We start from the raw sequence: 16,585 nt of genomic DNA, 5'->3' as shown, positions 1-16,585 counted from the left end.
TATTCCTTATTCGTCTGTAAACAGCAGCAGAAAATGAATTTGTAAGAGCCGTTCTATCAGACCTGCAATGTTTCCCTACCGTATTCTCTCAAACTTATCTCACTTACTACTAATTATTATTATTATTTATTTGTACCATACCCATCCGACTGGGTTGCATACAGCAGCATAAGGAAGCATTTGTTTTCTCAGAGATGGGTTGGTGTCATCACTGTGCAGGAAAAGGTTATTGTGTCTACCACAAAATTGGCTTTATACAAAGCCAATAATTAGCTATACAAATAATTTAGCTATACAAATCTCTGGGTTTTGCTCTGTGTTCACTTGTGCAGTATCTAATTAATTTTCAAGTTCATAATTGGGCCAAACTCCCGATGAACAAAAATTGAGGCCCAACTATTGTTTTGTAGATTAATAAGATTGTGGTTCTTTTATTATTATAAACCACCCTTTTAACCACCTTTTTTTAGTTTGAAATATCTCAGGTCTATGTCCCAAAGCAGAAGGCCCCGAATAAAGTATGAAATAGTGCAGAGGCATTGCCAAAACTACTATTTCTGTAGAAAAACGTCAGGTTCAATGGAAGAAGTGGTTTTCCCTACAACTCAGAAGTATTTTTTATTACTACAAAGAGATCATCTGTCAAGATAACAACAGACAGTAATTAAGGTTCCTTAAAAATCACATCGGGAATTCCTGTGGTGTGTTCTTCTCCTTTGGGATGCTTCCCCATTATCCTCAGAATTACTGTGAGAATTACAGACTGGTTTGCTCTGAATTTATTATCCCAGGTAGAGAAAAATACATGGGAAATGTTTATATCAAAATACTTAATCTACTTGAGGAATTGAGTTTACAGGAAAGAACCATGAGTCTCACAACAGGTGGCGAGAATGAATATGGTATCCATATCTGGCAGCCTTCAGAAAGATTATGTATTCTGACCTAATATTCCCACCACCCCCATACTACCTACGTATAAAATGCTGCTGGCGAGGGTCCCTGGTAAGCTTTCAAACAGGGCATTCTGGGTTTTGTTGACAGCATTTTTCTTGACAGAAAGACAGCTACAAACGAATTTTTAAAATGTCTTGCAAAACACATGACAGGGGATTCTGAACAATCATATCTTGTTTTAAAAGCATGTGCAGACTGGTCACCCACCCACTGGGATTCAGCATGTTGGAGGCATTGTCAGAGGAAGGCTGTGGATCTGCAGGATTCTAAGCCACCTTGTTGCCCGTATATGATTCTCCAATGACCCTGAATTATACCAGCCCTAGAGATGGTGTCGTTGATTCCCAGCCAGGGGAAATCATGGAAGGGGAAAACGCTCCAGCAGAAAACAGGGATTAGGATTTGCTAACAGATCGACCACAGAACCACCACCTCAGGTTACGATTGCCTTGAAAAAGTAATAAAATTTATCCAGCAAAGAAAAATTGCCCAGGTTTTCTACCGATTTATTTATTACAATGCAGCAAAATCCACAGCTATCACCGAGCGGTTCAAATAAATGCTCTCTAGGGTGAACAGTAAGAATAGGGTGTTTCTTTTCACAGTTTGCACTCTAATAAATATTATAAGGACAAGCTAAATAATATCCTGTATAGGGACACACATTTGTCATTGTATTTTAATTTTTACAGTACATGTCTACTCATAACTAAGTCCCACTGAGCTCAATGGGGCATATTCCCAAGTAAGGAGGTATAAAAATTGTAACTGGGATGTCTTTTAGTTTTAAACTAGCACATGGTTTTGTTTTGTTTTTTAAAAATAAAGTTTTTATTAGTTTCCAAAGTACGTGCATTGCCTCTTTTTTCAGATTGTGTTTTCTACAGAGCAATTACATTTGTTGTGAGACATACTATCTATAAGGTTGGGGAAGGAAAGAGGGCGGTAGGGGGTAGAGTGGTAAAACTTATGTTCTTTTAGTGTGTGGGGGGGAGGTTGTGTCAGCATCACTTGGGTAGGTTCTCTTTCTATTTGCTTGTTATAGTTCCTTGGTAGTGAGAGAGGTTGGGGGTCTAGGGCATGGTTGGTTGTCTTTAGTTGGCTGCAGTGAGATTGGGGGGGGTGTCAAGTTAGCCATACTGATTTGTATGCTGTGGGTGGATTCTTGTTATTTTGTTGGGCTGTGTATGTGATAAAAGGTGAGCCATATCGGATTGAAGGTGTCCCCTTCTATTTGTTCCCATGCCAGCTTCAGTCTATTGGTTAGCTTTTCCAGTAAGGTTGTTTCACACACAATTTGATACCAGAGGTCCATGTTTACTCCTGACAGGACTCTCCAGTGTCTGGCAATGATGCTTCTGAGAGGAGCTGGGTTATGAGCTCTTTATTCTGCAAGTGGGAATTATTATCTTAATAGTTTTCAGATGAGCATTACTGAGATATATCATTGCAGCTTATCCATGAACTCTACACTATGAATTTTCACAAGACCAACGTGAATTCGTTAAAGAAGTAATTATGAAAACGGAAAGCATTAGACCCCTGTAACTTCAACACTTTCAAGGAAGGAAAATTGTTAACGCTCGTCTATAGAAACGTACTCCTATTCGAGGAGCAACTACTATTAACCTCTAAGGATATAAAAGGTCCAATTATGAAAATATATCTATTTTTTCTTAATTTAAATTACTTATCATATAATTGTATATACATAAATGGGAATGTGATCTATAATATATTTATTTCTAAATGGAAATGGATATGGAAGACTAGTCAAGCAGCAGTGAGCAGCAAGGTCAATTCCATTGCTAAGATCATAAACAAAAAGGTGAGCAGAGGGATGGCCTTTTGTAAAATCTTGCAGTCTCCCAAAAAAGCCCACCCCCCTTCCTCTGAGCCAAAAAAAGTTCACTTTTTAGCTCAGCCCTATTAAAAAATCCCCACCTACTCACAACGAAATACAGATCCTTCCAAGCAGCCTGTGCAGATGCTTTTTGTAATACATCATGAAAGAAACATGACTCAGCATTACACAGAGACTGGCCCTTCATTTGCATATTTATTTATATAATACTTAAAGCAGCTTAAAAATGAACAGCTCAAGTGTGTTTCTATGCAGACACAAAACCAACTAAGGACATATCTGTTCTTCCGTTTTAGATCCAAGGTAAAACTTTTCCTTTTACAAAGAACAGGGATATAGGGAGATTCTTGCCCCCTTCAGATTTTTGACCAATGCACAGTGGTACCTCGGGTTAAGTACTTAATTCGTTCTGGAGATCTGTTCTTAACCTGAAACTGTTCTTAACCTGAAGCACCACTTTAGCTAATGGGGCCTCCTGCTGCTGCCGCGCTGCCAGAGCACGATTTCTGTTCTCATCCTGAAGCCAAGTTCTTAACCCGAGATACTATTTCTGGGTTAGCGGAGTCTGTAACCTGAAGCGTATGTAACCCGAGGTACCACTGTATTCAGCGGTGTAGCTAGTCGCTCCGGTGCCTGGGAGGCGCATGCATCCTGCCGCCAGGGGCGGGGCAAGTTGCCCACGGGGGCGGGGTGAGCCAAGGCAGGGCGCGCTGTGTGGAGCCTCTCTGCAGCCCCCCCCCCCTCAACTGTAGGGCAGCTGAGGCAGTGGGCCGACGAAAGCCTGTGCTGCTCGAAAAAGCATCACAGAGCTTGCAGGCAGTCCGCCCACCGCCTCCCCCTCAGGAGAGACGCGTGGCTCAGGCACGCTGCAGGCCCTGCAGTGTGGTGCATAGTGCCCCCCGCCTCACCTAGCTACCAGTGGTGTAGGAAGGGGGGGGGAGGAGGTGTTTTTTTTTTTTTTTAAAGTGTTGCGAGCCCAATTTTTTATTAAAAAACCCCAACACATATTTTTGCCATTTTATCACCACCACCCCCCCAGTAATGACACCAGGGGTGGTCCACAACCACCGCACCCTCCTTCCTATGCCACTGAATGTATTACCATGGCAACAATGAACCGACATATGATGCAGCTGCTGCACTTCACAAAATGTTAACTAGCCTTTTTGTTCAGGTTTCTGCTCACTAAACAAAACTCTCTTGGCTGAGTAATTAAATAATTCCAAATATTCCCAGCTCTTTAGCAGGAAATTTCAACTAACTTCAACGTAGTTTTAAGTAAAATAATGTTTGTAGCAAAATAAAAAAATTCCTTCCAGTAGCACCTTAAAGACCAACTGAGTTAGTTCTAGGTATGAGCTTTCGTGTGCATGCACACTTCTTCAGATACACTGAAAGCTCATACCTAGAACTAACTCAGTTGGTCTTTAAGGTGCTACTGGAAGGAATTTTTTTATTTTGTTTTGACCATGGCAGACCAACACGGCTACCTATCTGTAAATGTTTGTAGCAAATAGGGGAACGCCAGGAAATCTCACCGGCTTTGTTCACATGCCACATTAAGCCATACTTATAAAGCTATCTGTGGTTTAAAGCAGTGGCGTAGCGTGGGTTGTCAGCACCCGGGGCAAGGCAAGTAATTTGCGCCCCCTAACCCGTGGATTTGCGCACCCTAACCCTAACCCCCAGATGTTGCACCCGGTGCGGCCGGCCCCCCCTGCAACCCCCACGCTACGCCACTGGTTTAAAGTGAACATGCATCATACTGGTGCATGCTACTTGGAAAGCTCTTATTCCATTCCTGCCCCACTCATTCCAGGAATTGAGCTGGAATCTGGCGTGTCACGTAATCCAAACACAGGCGTGCAAACCAGGTCATTCTGTGATGCAGCAAGGAATCTCAAGGTTAGCTCGTTATTCTCAACTTGAAACTCTTAGCTCTTCCAAAATCGTAACATTAGACAAGCAATCGTGTTCTTCTAAGGCACTCTCACCAAGTTTGTTTCTGCCCATAGCTTCTGCTGAATTTAGACCCTAATGGTCAAATTGTGTACTGCAAGCAAAGAGCAAAAGCAAACAATATTTATTATTTATTTTAATAAAAGATTATACTTCTTTATATAATAATTAAAAAATCTCTAGGTAGCTTATACAGAAAAGCAATAAAAAAATACAGCAACGCTATTCAGATCGATTTCCTTTAAATAAATAAAAACTACGGGAGGAAAATGAGAAAGCAAACAATGCAAAACTATGTATCAAAATAAAACTGCACCAAGACCAGGAATGTTGTACTACATATCCCATCATCCTTGATCACTGGATGGGATCTATAGTCCAACACCTTCTGCAGGACCGCAGGTTTCCCAACCCTGACCAAAGTGCAACTAGATGTAAGAAAAGGAACAGATTGGTAGAGCATTCCAAACTACAGGAAGCCAGCACAAATTACACTGGGGTTAAATTATGCCAGTATAATCTAGCCCTATCCCTAAACTCTGTTCAGCAACAGGGCTACTGCCAACTGAGCTGGCCTGAGCCTGGCGGGGGGGAGACAATCCTTTAAAATAGTGATGATGTGACTGAGCTGAACACAATCTAGAGTAGTGGCAAGTGTCTCACTGTCCCATCCCACCAGACCCCCAGAACACCCTGGTCTTGGGTGAACTGGTTTCAGCTGAGCCAGGTGACCCCAAGCCCAATCTGTGCATACACAGAGAGCGCTTTCTCCAATTACCTCCTATTGGGGCAGGCCTATGGATGTTGTTTGAATTATGGTGCTGGAGGAGACTCTTGAGAGTCCCATGGACTGCAAGAACATCAAACCTATCCATTCTGAAGGAAATCAGCCCTGAGTGCTCACTGGAAGGACAGATCCTGAAGCTGAGGCTCCAATACTTTGGCCACCTCATGAGAAGAGAAGACTCCCTGGAAAAGACCCTGATGTTGGGAAAGATGGAGGGCAGAAGGAGAAGGGGACGACAGAGGATGAGATGGTTGGACAGTGTTCTCGAAGCTACCAGCATGAGTTTGACCAAACTGCGGGAGGCAGTGAAAGACAGGAGTGCCTGGCGGGCTCTGGTCCATGGGGTCACGAAGAGTCGGACATGACTAAATGACTAAACAACAACGGATGTTGCAGCACTATGGCAATCTCCTTCGCCATACTTAACTTGTTTATGAATGAAATAGCTAAAAATGGGAAGCAGTACAGTAGTAACTTTGTCACTTCTATATACCAATACATAAGTACATCAGTATATCACTCAGCACATAGGCTTCCATACTCTCTTTTTCTAAAGACGGTGAAAAATGTTTGTTGTTGTTTTTTTTTGTGGGTAACACCTGTGGGAACACTAATTGTCGAGAGAGGAATAGAGAATACCCTTTGCATAGATAGTAGTTGCCTCTTACTGCATGAACTGCTATTTACAAAAGCACACTATGTAAAAATGACCCCTGAACATTTCGAAGCCTACATGTGTATAGAGCCTAAGAGTGTATAAAATACATTTTAAAGCATAATTATTCTATCTAGCGTGGCACAGAACTTCAAAGAACCAAAGATCTCTCTGTAAACTCTGCCCTTAATAAATGTGAGAGTACAAACAACTATTATATTACACAGAATATGTGCTAAAGGCAGAATTTTTTCCTACCTGTTCTATTTACAATGAGCTAGAGCATAGAAGACATTTCTAACTATCTTTTTAAAAGTCATTTAAATTATTTCCCTCTTCATGCAGCAAAATACACAACTAGAGTCTAACTCCTCTTGTTACAAAATGTTTAAAAATAATAATTTCAGAGCCTGAATTGATTTAAGCATTGCAGACAGAACTGTTCATGCTACGTTTTGTCTTCCACACACATTATGTGAAGGAGGAGATGATTTTCTTTAAGGCTCACAAAAAAAGGATTTGAAGGCTGTTCACAGTGTAAATAATAAGCATCCTGCATATTTTCAGAGCTAGCTGTTACATAGGACTTTTGCAATTGCTCTGTCAAACTGAACTTATTTTAATACCCAAATATGTGCACCTTTCAAAGGAACATTACACATATGAGAACTGCAAAAAACTGTTATATTTTCCCCCTTTTCAACAAAACATACAGAAAACTCCAGACCACTGAAATACTGTAATGCTTCTTTAACTTTGGCACAGTGATCCCAAACATAGACAGGATTTATTTTCAATTATTCATGGTCTGCAGCTATTTCCCACCTCCATATGGGAACCTTTAGAAACATTTGTTTGTTTTTCTTGGGCCGCTAAGGATGTAGATACGTATAGGCAAGACAATCTAACACTGTAATAAAAACTAGTAATATCTGTGGACTTACCTACAATGTAACAATATAATAAATATCAACATGAAATCATGAATTTTAAAGGAAAACTTATTCAGCATTATCTTATACAAATATCTTATAACATACTTTACAGTACTGTAAAGTATATTGTAAGACATTTTTACAATCCTTGCCTCACACTCACCCAGCCTTGCCCTGCCTCAGTATTTAACCTCTCTGTGACTACAGCCTCTGTCTCTAACCCTCAGTTTCTGCTTGATGACAACAATTTATATAAAAGCTTCTAAAGTGAGGAGAACATAAGTGCTTCACCTGTTGGCTATTCAAGCATACCCAAAGTAGCCAAGAAGCTATAGCAACCATAAGCTGAAAATACATGAAGATGGTTTTGTTTTTTTTGTTTTTTTTAACTGAATCATTTTATTGACAGGTGTACTTAAAAAAAAAAAAAAGCCTTCCCTGTTAGAGGCACATGCAACAAAATGCAAAGTTGCATACTGTCATAGCATAGGCAAGTAACAAGAGATTGCATGTGACTGTCCTTTCAGAAATGTTGTTTTGGAAATAAAGAATTCTCAGAATCTACAACACCCAAAATGCATTTCTAGAATATCAAATAAACTGTCATTGGTAAATGTAATGCAAAGTCAATACTACTCACATTTCAAGTCCCACCCCCAACAGCTGGATGTTTTGGGTGTCCTCTATAAGGTATGGTTGGAGATGGTTTTGCCACACATATCTGAAAATGCCTGAGCTGGTCATCATACAAAGAAACACAATGGGACAATAACATAATTTGGCCAAATCCACTGCTGCGATGCAGGATTGTCTCTTAGTAACAGAGATCCATTTGCTTTTGGAAAGGATTAATCCTTATTCCTTAATATTAACCCCCTGAAACAATGTTAACATATATTCTTTCAGAACAATTACACAGGCCTAGGCCAAAATGAAACAGACAGCCTTTATTTAGAACACACCATTTCCAGAGCCAGTCATAGATCCAAGCACTAAGGCAAAGGTAAAGGACCCCTGGACAGTTAAGTCCAGTCAAAGGCGACTATAGGTTTGGGCGCTCATGTCGCTTTCAGGCCAAGGGAGCCGGCATTTGTCCGCAGACAGCTTTCCGGGTCATGTGGCCAGCATGACTAAATCGCTGCTGGTGCAACAGGACACCATGACGGAAACCAGAGTGCACAGAAATGCCGTTTACCTTCCCAACGCAACAGTATCTATTTATCTACTCGCACTGGTGTGCTTTCGAACTGCTAGGTTGGCAGGAGCTGGGACAGAGAAATGGGAGCTCACCCCGATTTGAACCGCCAACCTTCTGATCAGCAAGCCCAAGAGGTTCAGTGGTTTAGACCACAGCGCCACCCACGATCCAAACACTATTTAGCTTCCAAGGAGTCAATGTACGATGAGAGCTAAGAATTAGGAACCAAGAAGTCTTTCCCTCAACTGTAATCTCTGCCACAGACTCACTGAGTGGTCATGTCTCAGGCTTCCACTGACAACATGATACACCAATATTGGCCTACCTTCCAGTACTGTTGTTAGGACTGCCGAGATAATATATGGGAAACACAAAAAGATACCGTATATACATACAGTGGTACCTCTGGTTACGTACTTAATTCGTTCTGGAGGTCCGTTCTTAACCTGAAACTGTTCTTAACTAGAGGCGTGCTTTCGCTAATGGGGCCTCTTGCTGCCGCTGCACTGCCAGCACATGATTTCTGTTCTCATCCTGAAGCAAAGTTTTTAACCCAAGGTACTATTTTTGGGTAAGCGGAGTCTGTAACCTGAAGCGTTTGTAACCTGAAGTGTATGTAACCCGAGGTACCACTGTATGTATGTATTATGATGATCTTTCTTAAAAACTTACACTGAGGTGTTATTTTTAAAAGACCACGACGCACAAAATTAACCCTCACAGCCTCAGGCCATTTTCACAACTGCATTTTAAAATCACCTCTCAGCCTCACTGCGTTGTTTGTGGAACATAGATCTGTAGAGTTGGGAGGGACCATGAGGATCATCTAGCGCAGTGTACCCATTTGAATACTATTCATATGATTTCTTTTTATTTTTTTTAAAAAAGAGTTGTATTTAATACAGTGGTGCCTCGCAAGATGAAAATAATCCGTTCCGCGAGTCTCTTCGTCTAGCGGTTTTTTTGTCTTGCGAAGCACGGCCATTAGCGGCTTAGCGGATTAGCGCTATTAGCGGCTTAGAAAAAGGGGGGGGAGGGGAAAAAAGTCAGAAAAACTTGCAAGACGTTTTCGTCTTGCGAAGCAAGCCCATAGGGAAATTTGTCTTGCGAAGCACCTCCAAAACGGAAAACCCTTTCGTCTAGCGGGTTTTTCATCTTGCGAGGCATTCGTCTTGCGGGGCACCACTGTACAAAGTGTGTTCTGGCCAACGTGGGAATTACATCTGAACTGCAGCTGCCAGGAAAAAAAACAACCAAATTCACAGCCTCTGGTGAAAATTACCCTGACTCAGCACCCCTCAAGAATTATCATCATCAATTTGCCTGTACCATTGACTTGGCGAAGCATCCTTATCAGCTTTAAGGTGTGTATGTGTCTGTCTCATGCACGACCCTCGATTTCTGCGCGCGGCGGAGGGGGCCCAGGCCATCTCCTCCCATGCCCTTGCACCTGACTTGAGCTGCCGCCACCTGTGCGCGCGCGCCCCCCCCCCCTGGAAAGAAAGCGAGGGCGCCCCCCACCGCTCGCCGCGCGAAGAGGCGGCCGGAGTGACCCGCTGCTCTTGCTGTTTATCTGTGTCACTGTGTCAGGCGCCACCTGCTTGGGCTTACCTGAAGTGCCTGTACTGGGAGAGGTGGGCGCGCGCCGCCAGCACGCGCCAGATGCTGCTGCTGCTGCTGCTGCTGTCCGCGGTGGCGACCTGTGCGCCGCTGCAGAGCTTGCTACGGCGGCCACTTTCCCCGGGGCCGTCGCCGCTGCTGCTCTTCCACTCGTGCCAGAGGTCTCCGGACCAAGTCTCCGTGGCGCACGCCAAAGCGGCGGGAGAAGGCGGCTGCGGCTCCGCTTCTCGACCGGGGCTGCTGCTGCTGCTGCTGCTAGCGGCGGTGTCTCTGCTGTTGTGGCACCTCCGCCGGCTGTATCTCATGGTGTGAGGGGAGACTCCGCATGCCGGGCTCCCGCTTCCCCCTCAGCGCCGGCCCAGCCTGGAGACTGGCGGGAAAAGCGGCTCGGCAAAGGCGCGAAAGCGGCCGGGAGCCTCCAGAGGAGGGAGACGCAGACTGAGGGCGCCTGGGGAGCTGCTGCTAGCGCGGGCTTCTCTCGGGGCATGAAGTTGCGAGCGCGCCGGCTCCAGCAAGGGCTCCCTGGGCGGGAAGTTGCTGCCCCGGGGCCAAGAGCGGGGCATCCTCCCCAGCAGCGCCTCATCCGCGCCCGCTCTCAGCCGAGAGGGGGGCGAGTCGCTGGGGCGCCGCTCGGCGGCTTCCGGCGCCCCTCAGACCATCGGGGGAGCCTTGCTCGCGCTCCCTCGCCGGCGTCTCCAGTGAGAGTAGGAAGCGTGCGCTTCCCGATTTAGTAGGGCGGGGAGCAGGGGAGGTCCCCTCCTCCTCCTCCTGCTGCTGCTGCTGCTGTTGGAGAGAGAGAAATAAACCAGGCTCTTTAGCAAAAGGAGAGCGGGAGTCGCCGGTGAGCAGCAGCAGCAGCTCCGAGCCAAGCTGCGAAATGGGTCAGGGAGGTGGAATGGGACTCTTGGATCGCCGCCTCCCGTCCTCGCACCCAGCCTTCCTCCCCCACTTTCGGAAAAAGTGGGTGGGCTTAGATTTTTGGAGGGGGGGTAGGGAAAGAGAGAGAGAGAGAGAGAAAGCTGGGGGGGGGGGAGAAAAAGCGGTCCCTCCTCTTGTTTTTGCACAAGTGCAGGAAATGTTCCACTGACCTACATATTTTAGCAAACATTATACGTGACCTGCCCCCACCCCCACCCGAGTCTGAGAGGAAGAGGAGGAGACATGGGAGGACCTAAAAAGAAAAAAGAATTTGACCCTTAGTGTGAGATCGGAGGGAAGGTAGGTTGTCGTTTCTATAACAAACTAGAACTTGCGCGTGTGTGTAGCATATATCTCCGTCTCTCTATATAGTTAAATAGACTGACTGCACGACGCGAATATTGAGGATCAGATAAGTATACTGGCCATTGCATAAGGTATTCTTAATCCTGGCCGTGTGCTGCACAGTAAGGTGCTTTCTCACTTCTGCTGTTTGGGTGTTCGGCAACCAGCCATTGCCACCTGATGCCATAACATCTGTTTCAGGAGATTGCTTAAATGTGTTTAGATATCTGAAGTGAACACTTGCTGAAAGACTGTATAAGCTTTTTTTCAGGAAAGCCTATGAATGGCTAGTACAACCCTGGACACAAGTGAACCGACTAATGCAGGTTAAATGAAACATACTTGGATGTCAAGTATGCCTGTGTGGATGCTTCTGTTTTAGATTTTGAATGTTCATGTATTTAAAAAAAAAAATCAAAGGATTCCCAAACTCATATTTCAAATTTGTGGTGTCTATGTTTTGATTGACTTATATTTTAATAAGTCCCTGTGCATCAATTCTCTAACGTAAGTGACCAAAACCTCAAGCTGCACTATATTTATCTAATTTTAGATGCCAAATATCCCCCCTAAGCACACAAGCAATATGTGTGCTTCTTTTTCCTTATGGGAAAAGATTTGTTCGTTGTAGATTGCATCAAATCTTAGTCATGCTCAAACCATCAATGGACTTAAGTCCAATGAGTCTATTCTCAGCATGACCCATTGGATTCAGTGATGGCATCACACCCATTCAGTATTGCAGGATTTGATCTTTGACTTCCAGGTCCTGAAGGTCCGTTGACCAAGTTTTGATAAGTGCTGGCGTCAGGCCTTCCAATATTGGACAGTAAGATATTTAGCTATTAAGGGAGTTTGAATGAGACATAATGTAACCTCCCTCACATAGATAGTTATATGGGTTGTCTTCAATGGACCTAAGCTAGTCATAGAGCCATTAGTTTCTATAGGGGTAGACTGAGTAAAAGTTAGTTGAGATTCAACTCACAAGTCTTGTCAGTGGAAACCCTGCACAGGGAGTTCCATTTGTGCAATGGGGCTTTCCCCTTTCTCTCTGCTTGCACCCCACAAATTGGTTCAGAGCAGCGGTTGGGAGAAGCCCCAGAACAGCACATAGACGGAGGCGAGGAAAGTTCCATCTGAGAAGCTTGCCTTGATGGAACAATCAACATAGCTCAACACAATTCCACCCTGTGTCTTCAAATTAAGTTAAGAGATGAAAATCTGAAGCCTAAATAAAAATTAATATAATTCTGCCCTATATTTCACCACAATAGAACTATAATAGGACAAGTCCTAGTATATGAGATAAGAGTTCCACCAGGTGTAGCATCTATTCAGCTGGAGGTGTTATCTGCAAGCCCAAGCCCATGGATTAGTGTGAACTATAATTAGTAGGCAGACTGATGTTTACCCATATCACCTGTAGCCACAAATCCAGTTCAGTTCTGATTGTTCTTATTTTTATTAGATGCTTGACAAACATACAGGCAGTCAATAAAATGTCATAGTCTGGTCTACAGGCGACCGTAGTCCCAGCTGAGGGTGTCAGGACCAGGGGCAGGATGGCGGGGTGGGAGCAGGAACGAAAGTCCAGAAGCCAAGGTCCCGGGATCAGGAAGCAAGAAGCCAAACACAGCAAGGCAGGAAACGTATTTCTGTGGCAAAGAGCTGAAGGGAAATGCTGACCTTATATCCCTTCCCGGCTCTTGCCACCAGGTGCAGTGAGTTACCAAGCGGCCTCACCTGTGCAGCCGTGCCTTGCCTCTCCAGAACAAACTTAGGAAGGCCCCAGTCCTGCAAAGCCTTACTGGTCACAGGGCCTGGCTCCTGTATGTACTACTGACATGAAAGGAAATCTGGACATGTAAACAGGTGGCACTAATGATGTGATGTTCATTTTGCAATTACTCTGAACAGCAGGCTGTTGTTAACATATCTGCAGCTATAATACCATTGCCACCATATACATGGCTCCACGGGGAAGGGCATAGTGGCAAACTAGACAAGGTCCATGTCCAGCAGGGACTTATTCCAATGGGACGTTCTCCCAAGTAAGTGTGTATAGGATTACTGACACAATTCAAGAAGCCATTTGTTCAGAAATGGAGCCTCCATTTCAAAATATGCCTCAACTGAAGTTAATGGATGGGGTGTTGCTGTTTATTCCAGTAGGAGCCATGACAAGGCAGAAAACGACTTGGTACTACTCAAAGCATAAGGTTATATGATGCCACACTCCCAGACCTATTTTGTGGGGCAAATAGGGCAGTTGATATATTTCTCACCTGCATTATTGTGTCCAACACTCCTTTTGGAAACTAATATATGATACAAATAAATTTAGTAGAAGCTGTATCATTTTAGGCTTACAACCTAAGTGGGTGGGTTGTTTTGTACACATTGTTTAGTTAATGATGTTTAATTATTTCTTTCACCAGTTCAAAAGTTGCTGTTCACCACTGTGAAGTGTTGTTTTTCTTTATTTTAGAATGCTGACTGTACTCAGAATCAGATTAAACCCACAAAACACAAACACAAATCTCCTTTCTTCATTTGGCTGTGGCTCAACTTTTTTTTCCCTTTATTGGAAATTACAAACAATGATTAAATTATCCTTTGGCACACTAAAATAAATGCCTGGGGGTATAAAGCATGAGGTTAAACAGAAGTGGAATAAAACTTTTTGTGTGGTGCCTGATGAAATTTTCCATGTGTTGCACAACAAATAAAATGTAATTTATTCCTATTGTGTCAAGTATGGCCGCAAAAGTGCATGGAGTACTATTCACAGGCAAAACTAGCCAGATCCAGAGGCAAAAATGGGCAGATCAACAGATAACAGAGTAAACCAAACCCACTAGGATAAAAGAGTTTGGATTTGTCTGATTTTTGGCTTTCCTGACAGCCAAAGCTACACTGGCATAAATCGTTCACCCCAACTGAACTGGAGATATGCTTGGGGCATAAGCCCCTCACCCCAGCTCTGCCGGGACTCAATTGGAAGCTAAGCTGTATTCCTAAACCTGGGCCTGTGTATGAACACAGATGCACAGATGATATAGTGACTTGGGATCTGAGCTGGCACAGCTCATCACAACAGCAAACAGCTACACAACCAGGGTTTTCTCTACCAGGATAGCACTGTAGACAAATGAGACCAATCTGACAGAACCTGAGATGTCTAGGTAATTTGCTAGGCTAGAGACAAACAAAAGCTCAAATGCCTTTTCAGCTTTGCTAAGTCTGTTTTGCAAGCGCAAAAAGCACTAGTGAGGCTGTCAAAAATAAGGCACAGATTTGCCTCCAGGGAGATGAGTTATGTTGAGGCAGCCTACTTTATGAAGGCCAGTGGAGTTACCAGTTAAAAAAATAAGAAGGTGTCTTTTTGGGGGTTTTTTAATGTTAGAGGAGCAAGCATTTTCTCCCTTTAAGCTTGAGATAATGTGTTTTTAACACGATCATCTTGCTCATTGTTTCCCAGTTAATTAATCAGAAAATCAATTACAAGCTAAAAAGGGGATTCTGTTATAATAATGGCATTATAACGCATCTTTTACCTTACGTTTAGCAACATGATATAAATACACAAAAGGTGCCATGTTATTATTAGCTTTTCTGAAATCAGAGATCAAGCACTCTATTATCAGTGGGAAGAACCTATATTAGAACCAATCTTTTTTTCTTTTCCAAAGTTGGCCAGTACAGTAGATGCTCTTTGTTGCATGCTGAACACAGCCTAGGGCACCCTGCCATTCAAATCAAGAACAAGTTAACCTACCTAACTGGTAATTCTAGTCTCATTTGGGGAGATCAAATACTCGTAATGAAAGAGTCTCTGCATTGTTGTACCTGCCTTCTAGAATAAGGCTTCACATACTTGACAATATAAAGCTGCACTTGTGAAATGCCACACCTTTGTTTAACTTGGGCTGCCCCCAGACTGCTTGTGTTTTGTGGGAGGGATTCAGTCGCATACTGGAAATATAGGTTTACGCAATTCATGTGGATTAAAGAGCTTTGTTGCCAAAATAAAAAATAAAATAAAAATCCACTTTTTAAGGAAACAGCAATACAAAAGCTTCTTGGAGTTCAGAAAGTGATGGAGGGCACTAGGGGGCATTGATGCGTGCTAGGGACTTTCTTGCTGTCTTTTAAGCCATTATGCTATTTTAGATATCATATACTAGGGTTTATGATTTTCCTTTCTTCCCAATTCAGAGATATAAAATCTGAAAGAGCGGGACTTTGTCTTCCCTGTTCAACAGTTGGATGGTAGGGAGGAGGTGGCAGAAGGAATACTTTGTGTAGCAACTCACATATCGCTGAATCAGCACAATCCAACTTGCTTAAAACAAGATAATCATTCCATCCCAGTAACCAATTGTGCTTGCTGTGGGATGGCATGGCTGTAACAATGCATTAAAGTTGCCATGGAACACTTACCATTGGGAGGCTCTTATCTAGATAAAGGTAAAGAACTCCTGGACGGTTAAGTTCAGTCAAACGTGACTGTGGGGTGTGGCACTCATCTTGCTTTTTAGGTTGAGGGAGCCGGCGTTTGTCCATAGACAGCTTTCTGGGTCATGTTGCCAGCCTGACTAAACCGCTTCTGGTGCAACGGAACACTGTGACAGAAACCAGAGCGCACAGGAACGCCATTTACCTTCCTGCCACACCTGTTTATCTACTCGTACTGGTATGCTTTCAAACTGCTAGGTGGGCAGAAACTGGAACAGAGCAACTGGAAGCTCACCCCGCCGTGCGGATTAGAACTGCCGACCTTACATTCGGCAAGCCCAAGAAGCTCAATGGGTTTAGATCACAGCGCCACCCATCATGGGTGACTAACTTGTAGCCCTTCATACGTTGGATTTCAACTACCATAAGTCCCAGCCAGTGGTCAGGGATAATGGCAGTTGCAGTCAGCAATGTCTGGAGGCGCACAGATGATCCACCACTTTTCTAGAGACTCCCCATAAGTAACAATATGTACATTGAGTCCCTTCTTTAGTGGGCAAATCGGTTAACATAACCTTCTGTGCTGCACTCAAAAAACCTTATATAGAGAGAAGATTCAGCTGTGGGGGGACGACGACTACCCTGTTTTCTAGCTCTGAAAAGATCAGTGGAAGTGCTTTCCCCTTAAATTTAGCCTTGGCTCCTTTGTGAATTTGTAACTCTTAATTATGGCGTGTAGAACAAAGCATTTGTTAAGTAAATTAATATGAAACAGCCCTGCTCTTACAGGCATCAAGAGATTCACAGTATACATTTTGGTTTTTAGTTTTTCATAGGACAAGGGATCTATCTTCCCCAATATTGCCACTTGACATTCAAGGCTTGA

General features: G+C 43.6%; 1 protein-coding gene and 1 long non-coding RNA gene across 5 annotated transcripts in view; one reads left to right on the top strand and one right to left on the bottom strand.

Annotated features, from left to right (window-relative positions):
- Positions 1-16,585, bottom strand: part of NPAS2 (neuronal PAS domain protein 2) — a 100,670-nt gene that overhangs the window by 43,762 nt on the left and 40,323 nt on the right. The window contains exon 1 of one of the 4 annotated variants that reach the window (XM_081857892.1): positions 9,967-10,564. The exons of 2 other annotated variants lie outside the window; for them this stretch is intronic. In XM_081857892.1, coding sequence (XP_081714018.1) covers positions 9,967-10,280 — 314 coding nt within the window. In that variant the 5' untranslated portion in view covers positions 10,281-10,564. Of the gene's footprint in view, positions 1-9,966; positions 10,565-16,585 lie in introns of those variants that run through there. One more of the 4 variants, XM_081857893.1, reaches the window with a different exon arrangement.
- LOC309339708 overlaps positions 10,993-16,585 on the top strand; it is a 29,083-nt gene continuing 23,490 nt past the window's right edge. The window contains exon 1 of the long non-coding RNA XR_014155539.1: positions 10,993-11,193. This is a non-coding gene — a long non-coding RNA (uncharacterized lncRNA). The remainder of the gene's footprint in view (positions 11,194-16,585) is intronic.

Source organism: Podarcis erhardii (genome assembly GCF_964252035.2).
Source record: "Podarcis erhardii genome assembly, chromosome: 4".
Classification (NCBI taxonomy): Eukaryota; Metazoa; Chordata; class Lepidosauria; order Squamata; family Lacertidae; genus Podarcis; species Podarcis erhardii.
Note: the sequence above shows the minus strand (reverse complement) of the source record. Positions and strands in the feature narration are given on the sequence as shown.